Source organism: Gadus chalcogrammus, chromosome 4 (assembly GCF_026213295.1).
Source record: "Gadus chalcogrammus isolate NIFS_2021 chromosome 4, NIFS_Gcha_1.0, whole genome shotgun sequence".
Classification (NCBI taxonomy): domain Eukaryota; kingdom Metazoa; phylum Chordata; class Actinopteri; order Gadiformes; family Gadidae; genus Gadus; species Gadus chalcogrammus.
The window spans coordinates 10729151-10738410 of record NC_079415.1 but is presented as its reverse complement, the minus strand read 5'-3'; the positions used below and the strand labels follow the sequence as shown (position 1 = coordinate 10738410).

At 47.4% G+C, this 9260-nt stretch overlaps 1 protein-coding gene across 1 annotated transcript; it reads right to left on the bottom strand.

Moving 5' to 3' along the window:
• Positions 1 to 1882: 1882 nt before the first annotated feature.
• Positions 1883 to 4252, bottom strand: LOC130381095 (apelin receptor B-like). Its single transcript, XM_056588524.1, has one exon. The coding sequence runs from the start codon at positions 4013 to 4015 to the stop codon at positions 2948 to 2950; it is 1068 nt and encodes a 355-aa protein (XP_056444499.1). The 5' UTR covers positions 4016 to 4252; the 3' UTR covers positions 1883 to 2947.
• Between the last annotated feature and the right edge of the window lie 5008 nt (positions 4253 to 9260).

The window sequence follows — 9260 nt, the reverse complement described above, 5'->3', positions numbered from 1 at the left end:
GTTTGAAGGTTTGGTCCCAGCCTCCATTCAAGCAAAATAATATTTCCAAATCTACAACCTGCCCAAATGGAGTTTTAAAATCAGTACACTTCACATGTGCCTTTCACAATGCAAACCCAATGATTAATTTTGTTTGCAGAGATCTTTAATTTATAGATGATCACAAACCAGTAGAAGAAAGAAATTACATGGTGTATTACATATATACATTTTCTGAGCAATATAACCGATTTTAAATTAATATTATATGACCAAATCCTTTTTAGCTTAATTAAAGGTAATCAAAAAAGCATTATTCATGCTTACCTTAAAATACTAGAGGATGGTAGAAGGAAACATAACAGCCACTTCACATATTCCATATCATTAGGTTACAATTATATTGCATGCATAAATATAGCAATACACATTGTTTTGCTTATTTCTCCCTGGAACGTAGTGCATAAATCAAATTGTGTTACACAATGTTCGATGATGGGAGTATGTGGTAGGTCTCCCATCATTGCACGAGTGACTTGTGTATGACCTTTCTGCAAAGAAACTGTGCGGTAGAATGTAAGGCCATTGTGGAGAAAGGCTTATTTGAATTTTTTCATGTCATTCTGTACACATGGTCTGTATACACTGGTATTTGGCCTATTAGTTTACCAATAATTGCGAGAAGTAATGTTTAGTCAAAGTTACAGTGAAGCTTTGAAGCCTGATCACATTACCTCCATAAAACTTGAAAAACCATGAATGTAATCTGTTCAGATAATCTTTCACGATATTCACTTGTGACAGGTGGGGGATATTCAAAACGTTCCCAGAGGCTTTAAGTCCTGTCTCAAACTGTCGGTTGGAGCTTTCCTCTCACAAGTTTACATCACTCACATTGTTGCATCCGATTTATAATTCGATAGAAATATATTGCACATGTCAGACTTAATTCATAGATCCCCTTTTCAATAAAAACTTCAATACATGCAATCTTGGTGTTTGTTTACTTTGCTACATTTCAGAAGCTGGGAGTCGAGAAGGTTAAGTAGCCCGCAGCTGTGGAGCAGCTTGACCCCCTGTGACAACAACTTTTAAACTGCAGCATACTGACCACAGACCCTTAGAGAGCGTGATACTGGAATTAAGCAAGCGGCTATGGAGACCTACCTGTATGAATGAACCCAACGGGTGTATTTCACTCGTGGCGTCTTAAACCTTTACACAGCGGTGTAGCGACTCATTAACCATTAGTGTATCAAACAGGCATTAGCACCAGTTGATTCAGAGGAGGCCGACCCGTTGGGAGGTAGGATTATCCTTCAGTCTGGCTGTTAGCGGTGATTATGTCCGGAAAAAAAAAGCTAATTACAGCCTAGTTAGTTCATCATCGGGCTGTAACTATCAGGTAGCAAGAACAATGTTAAATTCCGTTGTTTAATGGCTTAAATTATACTCCCACAAACGGTCGGCTTTAACTGACCACATAATTGGCTGTCATTATTTTTGGTTGAAACAAATGTAGAACCAATTGATCTAATACCAGTTTTTGTACAAGACAAACAACTTGTGTTGTGCTACGAGTTAAACACTTAGATGGGTAGATCCCTATAGCGGATGATTAACCAATCTTACGGGTTTACTTTCTTCAAGAAGAAGTCTGAATTGGCTGATCACAGCAAAGGGCGGGCTCAGCAATTACGACACGGAGCAGTGAAACTGCAGGGAGACGGATATGGTACTCTTTCAATGTATTTCCTGTAGACAATTGCTTTGATTTTAGCCCCATGAAAAACAATGGGAACGAGAATGCCTGCCGTCCCTGCTGAACAAACAGGAAGAACGGACATTCACTGAATGGTAGAAAATTACATTAGCAACAAGACTTACGAGAACACACAGTAAAGGAGGACAACCAGGGGGAATCGCTTTTGGTTAAAGCACCTTTTATTAAAAATCATAAACATGAGTACAATTCATATTCACATTATATACAGATTTGAAAGAGCCTCATTCTAAGTCATTAGAGAGAGGAATATACAAATACATTCTTACTTCACACGCACACACAGACACAGACACACACTCAGACACACACACACACACACACACACACACACACACACACACACACACACACACACACATACACACACACACACACACACACACACACACATACACACACACACACACACACAGTCTTTTGAAGCAGTCTTAATTGGGTTGTCTTCTACCCGTAGGAAAACATTTGTCATCGCGTCCCATCTGTCCGTCTGGGACCCCCTCCCCCCGTCTCTCCTTACAACACTATGCTCACATTTGCGGTATTATCTGACTGTAACACCTTTAACTCGCACCCTGGTACTACTCACACATGCACACCTTCATCTGACTGGCTGTGTAAACTGGTCAAATGGGGAGCAGCGATCTATTTGATGTCAAGGCTTAAGTGCTTGCAGATGACATGACCGGTGTTATGTGTGTGTGTGTTTTCAGTGTGTGTTGTTGTGTGTGTGGAACTCTTCGAGAGGACAAAGACGTCCAGACGTTAAGTCCCAAGTTCTTAGCTCTTAAGTCCCCCACAAAACCGATTCCCAACTTCTCCACAACAAACAAGTGTGTTTCGTGACGTCTGCCCGGCATGTTGGAACCTTCACAAAGTGGCTCCCGTGCGTTGGCTCTGAACGTCGCAGTCACCGCAGCGGGGTTTAGGGGGGGCGTAACCCAACACCCCACCACACCAGTCCACTGGGTCACCCTGGGGGGACCAGGCGAGGACACGCGGGACGTGATCTTCAGGCCGTCGCTGAAATGTCTCAGAGTGTGCATACCAACACATCAAGTCTCTCCACTTATTCTCCCTCTCTCTCTGTCTCTCTGTCTCTCTGTCTCTCTCTCTCTCTCTCTCTCTCTCTCCATGCATCACCATACCCATGATGCACCACCGGGTTGGACGCCGCGGACGCGGTCACACCTTGGTGGCCAGAGACTGGGCCTCGGTCTTCTGGGAGGACAGGGAGCCGGCGGGGCTAGCGTGCAGGGCCTTCTTCAGGTTGAGCAGGCACAGGCACTGGGAGCGAAAGCGCAGGTCGAAGAAGGCGTAGAGGAAGGGGTTGAGGCAGCTGTTGACGTAGGCCAGGCAGGTGGCGTACGGGTGCGCCAGCAGCAGGAAGCGCAGGAAAGCGCAGGTGCCCGGCGCCAGGTTGAGGTAGGAGAGCGCGTCGGCGCTCTTCACCACGTGGAAGGGCGTCCAGCACACGGCGAACACCACCACCAGTGTGGTGATGATCTTCAGCAGGCGCCGCTTGCGCTGGTCCTCCTTGCGCAGCGTGTTGAAGTGGCGCGTGACGGTGCAGCCGATGAAGCAGTAGCACACCATCATGGCCAGGAAGGGCAGCAGGAAGCCCAGCGCCGACGAGGACATGCTGAGGCTCGCCACCCACACGTTCTCCTGCTCCTTGTCGGTGACCACCAGGCTGAAGTCCATGACGCAGGACGTGCGGTTGCTGACGTCGTCGTGCTGCGTGGTGCGGAACACCAGGGTGGGCGCCGCCAGCAGGCAGGACAGCACCCAGATGGCGGTGAGCGACATCTGCATGTAGCCCCGCGTGCGCAGCTGCGTGCTGGAGAGCGAGTGCACGATGGCCAGGTAGCGGTCCAGGCTCATGCAGGTGAGGCAGAAGACGCTGGCGTACATGTTGAGCAGCACCACGTAGCTGCTGATCTTGCACAGCACCTCGCCGAAGGGCCAGTGGTAGCCCAGCGCCGTGTACACGGCCCACAGGGGCAGGGTGACCACGAAGGTGAGGTCGGCCAGGGCCAGGTTGCCGATGTAGACGTCGGTGGCACGCCACTTGCCCTGCGCGCGCCACACGGTGAAGATCACCACGCCGTTGCCCGACAGGCCCAGGATGAAGATGAGCATGTAGAGGACGGGGATGACGGAGTAGGAGGGCTCCCACTCGGAGTAGTCGCACATGGTGGCGTTCTCCGACTCGTCGTAGTCGTAGTAGTAGCTCTCCGTGGTCGCCTCCATCTCGCCGCCGGCTCTCTCTTGATCGCTTGGAATATCCGGTTAAAAATAGGCTCGATACGTCTCTGGAGCTGAGGTGTAGTGTTGCACCTCTGCACACCGCCCTCGGAGACAGAGATCAAAGTCCGGGGGAGGGAGGAGGCACGGAAAGCAGAGTTTTGAAGGAGAGTTGGTGCCTGGTTGAGTGAGTTAGGCTCCTGTGAGAAAAAAAGCAGCTCTCAGAGGTCTGACGGTGGAACACACTGGCTTGCTTGCTATCTGTGACAGCTGCCTGCTCTTTATATACCCGCTCCCAGCCCTGCGGAACCTCCCAGGAGCCCTCCCCTCCCCCGCCCCCCCCCCCCCCGGCCTGGCCACCCCCCCTTCCCTCCTCGCCTCCCGTCCCCTCACCCCTCCTCCCTTCCTCCTCCCTTCCTCCTCCTTTTGCTCAGGCCCATGTGCTGCTTACAAAGTCATGATTTTACTCATCTTACTTGTTTTGGTTGACTTATTTTACTGATCCTACCCTATTATTAGTGTTCTTGGGCACTGCTGTCTGCATTAACTCCTTATGCACTTTACAGTCATTGCTCTATTGTTTTTAATTCTGATATTGACTAATTAGATTGGTCATACACAAGATTTTCCTTTGCGGTTCATAAAGTGATATCTTATCTAATCTTATACCCACACACACATACCCACAAAACTACTCTTCAGCATTCACTCAACAGGTGTCTTTTTATTAAGGATAAATACTGTCTATATAACTGGTCAGACACTGGCAGGATAGTTCAGGATAGGTCAAACACCAGAAAAGAATCAGGAGGACCATAGAAACCCCATTCACACGTATCACCACTTCAGTTTATATTTTGACTTTTCTTCACCGTGCAACACGTGATTGTTTTGGATCAAAAAGCACTCAATAGAACCAGAGTGACTTCTAGTGGGCACCAGGTCTGGGCATGTCGCGGGCCTGCCGTTCAGGTCAATTAGCCTGCTAATGTCTGCTCGTTGGGTGGGACCGCGGGCCCCTCTCATCCAGACGACTGCATTTCCATGTCAATGCGTCAGGTTTCGTCACGGCAGCACACGCACCAACACGCAGGCGAGGGACTGACGCTGGAAACGTTGATTTTGCCAGCGATCATGGTTATTGTGCTGATATTCATTTGTTATTATTAGATCACAAATAAGGAACTATTATTTGGAATGTCCGACAGAGATATACTATTAATAACAATAATACAATATAGATCTAAACGCTAAGTACCCCAACAATGAAATGTTGGGTAGATAAAAAAGTGAAATTACTCATTTGAAGAGAAGTCTAGTATAATGGCTGCGTTGTTGCCTTACAGCAGGACTACACAAACAACAGAAGACAAGAAACCCTGTGATACTGAACTGCAGGGCAAATAGACAAGAAATTACACCAATTGTTAATTCAAGATGAGACAAGACAGGCCATTCACGAGGGCAGACAGAGACGGAGAGTTTTAGTAAGGTCTGCTCTAAAGCACAGAGACATGAGGGAAGACAAGGGAGAGAGACACCGAAAGAGTTTTAGCAAGGTCCGGATTCTCTATCTCTAGCAAACAGACACAGAGGGAAGTCATGGGAATGATATTATGAGAAACGATTGTGTATATATTTTTTTAAAAATAAAATGCAATGTTGACATTGTGCAATACTTAATGATGAATCCAGGGCAAAGGTAACACTTTGGTGTAAAGGTTAAATTAGTGCATGTAGTGATTATTATAAAATTAAAACCTGAATGTTTCTGGGATTGTGCTTCTGTAGTGCATGGGCTTCTGTATGTCTGGGTGTGCGTGCAGGATCGTTTGTGTGTGTGTGCGTGCGTGTGTGTGTGTGTGTGTGTGCGTGTGTGTGTGTGTGTGTGTGTGTGTGTGTGTGTGTGTGTGTGTGTGTGTGTGTGTGTGTGTGTGTGTGTGTGTGTGTGTGTGTGTGTGTGCGCGTGTGTGTGTGTGTGTGTGTGTGTGTGTGTGTGTGTGTGTGCGTGTGTGTGTATGTGTGTGTGTCCAGCTGGAAGGCCTCACTCCCCATTCAGCCTCGTCTCTCAGCGCAGAGGCAGCCGTGGCGCCGGCCCCGACCCTCGGAGACACAACTACTGCTGCTGTATCACTCCCTCCTACCCCGCCCTCCCCCCTCCTCCCCCTCCTCCCCCCATCCGTCCATCCGTCCATCCGTCCGTCCTTGATTGACTGAACAACAGATCCCGTAGGGGTTTCACCCGTTCATCTGTCGGAGCCCTTTAATCCGTCCTGAGCTAACTAGCGGCGAGGACGTTTGGCCAAACAGGAAGTGACCGAGGGCCCCGTGTTGGGGACGGCCTTCCCTGCCCCGTTCCAGGGTGTATTTATACTCCTTATTCCTGTATCTCTACCTCATATCCTAGTGGTTTTAATAGTAGTGCTATTTATAGTATAGCATCAATTTGTCATTAGGGTAGCACAGTATAAAGTAGTGGTATTTGTAGTATACAAAGTGTTGGTTTTTGTAGCATAATATAAAATAGTGGTATTTGTAGTATACAAAGTGGTAGTTTTGGTTGTATAGTGTGAATGAGTAGGAGAAGTCATGATTTATAAGTGGCTTTAAAAGTTGCTTTGTGATAATAAGAATATAGAAACACAAGGACACATAGGCTCACTGGGTAAAGTGCCCTCTCCTAGTGTCCTCTCCTAATGTCCTTTCCTCACTCACTCATTCTCCCCCAACATTCATCACTCATGCTCCCCCCCCCCCCCCCCCCCCCCCCACCTGTGTTTCGTAGGGCTGCTAGTTGTTGTTGTTGTTGTTGTTGTTGTTGTGTTGGTGCTTCTGTGTTGTAAATTCTCCTGTGTGGCCCAGACAGCAGTAAACCACACACACGCACACACACACACACACACACACACACACAAACACACCCACAGCATGGCAAGGAACAAACACAAACACACGCATGCACCCTTGGAGGCATGTCCCTCCTCCACCACATAACCTCATTCATAACATACTGTAGGCAAGCGGCCGTTCCAAAAGGATGGCAACAGGGGAGTATTGCTGTGGACAGACCATCATACGGAGAGAGGGATGGATGGACAGTTGATAACCATACAGACAGACGGACAGGCAGTCAGACAGGGAACACACACATGTATCGGAATGTAAGACAGAAAGACACGCAGTCAGGAAAAGCCTGTCTGTCTGCAAGGCAGTTGGAGCTTCCTCTGAGCGCTTCTGCTAACCTTGTAAATAAAGAGAGGGAGAGAGGGGGTGGGGGAGCGACAAAGTATTGGGGATGGTGAGAGAGTGCAACAGTTGTTTGATGTGTGTGTTGAGCTGTCAAGAAAGAGACCACATGCACAGCTTCTGCAGCTGGCTCTGCAGGCTCTTTTAGTGAACCAAGTGTGTGGGTTTGAGTGGGTGTGTGGGCATATGTGAGTGTGTGTGTGTGCATGTGGGTGTGCATGTAGGTGTGTGTGATGCTAGCGGACGATAAAGGAACGCTGGGCAGAGCAGCCCCAGTATCGCTGGTCGCAGGCGTTCGATTCGTTTTATTAGGCCCTCTCTCTGTTGTATCTCCACACACGGGGAGGTAGGTGTCAACATGTTGTTGAGCAGAGGGGGGGGGGGGGGGGGGGGGGGGGGGTTAACGCCAGCTTGCCAAACACACCAAGGCCACCATGATGGACAACAGGCCCCCCCCCCCTCTCTCTCTGTACCGCGGCCGGAGAGCCTATATAACACAATGTTCCAGATCATTTCACTATCCAGGATCATGTGACATAAGGAGTATCATGTCACAAGATGAGTATCATGTCACATGCTGAGGATCACGTTCAATATATCAGAGTTAAAAAAGGTTTGATTGGCTTAATTGTTAATTGTAGGCCTGCTGTTGTATTGCTGGATGGCTAAGATGACTCACTCATTGCCTTGGCTTGAGAAAACCTTCAAATGTGTTTTATGAACCCATTTGTATGAAATGCTTGGTTTAAGGTATAAACATGGTTTATTCATTGAACGACCAATGACATACACATCATCATTCAGACCCGTAGCTGTTTGTGAAGCTATTCCTCACAATCATGTGAAACGCATCCCAGATAAGCTGCTAAAAGCAAAGCATGCATGTATAAGTGATTTCCACACACACACGCACACACACACACACACACACACACACACACACACACACACACACACACACACACCATGAGTGCAGATCCCGGGCGGGAAAGAGGGGATGATTCGCCTCCAACTACTGAAAAATATCAAGTTGTCCCCCCCAATATTCATTACTTTTAAATGTAAGTAATTTCTAAATCATTTCAAAAAAGCAGACTCCTCTTTTGAAATAATTCAAACACAAATACAAGACTTATTCGAGGTTTTGCTTATGCAACCCCCATGTCTCCTAATCATGGGTCTGACCTGTTCATGTAAGATTGGCGTGCACATCTCCATGCATATTTTCAGAGAGTGACGGCCTAAAAGTGATTCATGAATGCTTGTTATGCTACTCCTAACGGCTGAGTGTCTGTTACAGCAAATAATTTGATATATGTTTGTGATATTATTGATGTCCCCACCCTTGACATCCACACACATGCGCACAGGAACCCACAGCAAAAATATGCCCACCAACAATTGTGACTTCCCTTATGTGATTGGGTGATTTGAACGGAACTTAAACATGATTAGTGACGGAAAAGGCTTCCGGTCGAGCGGTTAGACACGAGTGGGGGGGCTTGAGAAGGGCTGCGTTGTGAAGCCCCCCCGCTTGTTTAAGTGATCTCTTATCAGCCTGACAGGAGACATGTGGAGTCCTTAAGACAAAGCACCCATGCAGAATGTTATGTTCCCTTCAAAGTGCCTTCCAGAGTCAATAGGGATGACCTAGAGCAGCATACTGGAACAGCACGTGTGAGAAGGACTTAAGGACCTGAACATAGTAGAAGAACAGACAGTTTGAAAAAGGACATTTCCTTTTCTGGAGGTTATTCCTATGTTCTTGGGGTATTCTGTTCCCCAGTTCTACATACTGTATGTGTTCTCCAAGGGTTTAATGTTCCTATGTTCCCCAGTTCTACATAGTATGTGTTCTTAAATGTTCCCAGGATTATATGTTCCCCAGATTAATGTACAGCACTTAATCAGAACCTGAACAATTTGTGACCCAGCTCTGTTTTGCTGAGATGGGCTTTCATGGGAACTCGTCAAAAGGGGGATTCTTTTCTTCTTCTGCTTCTTA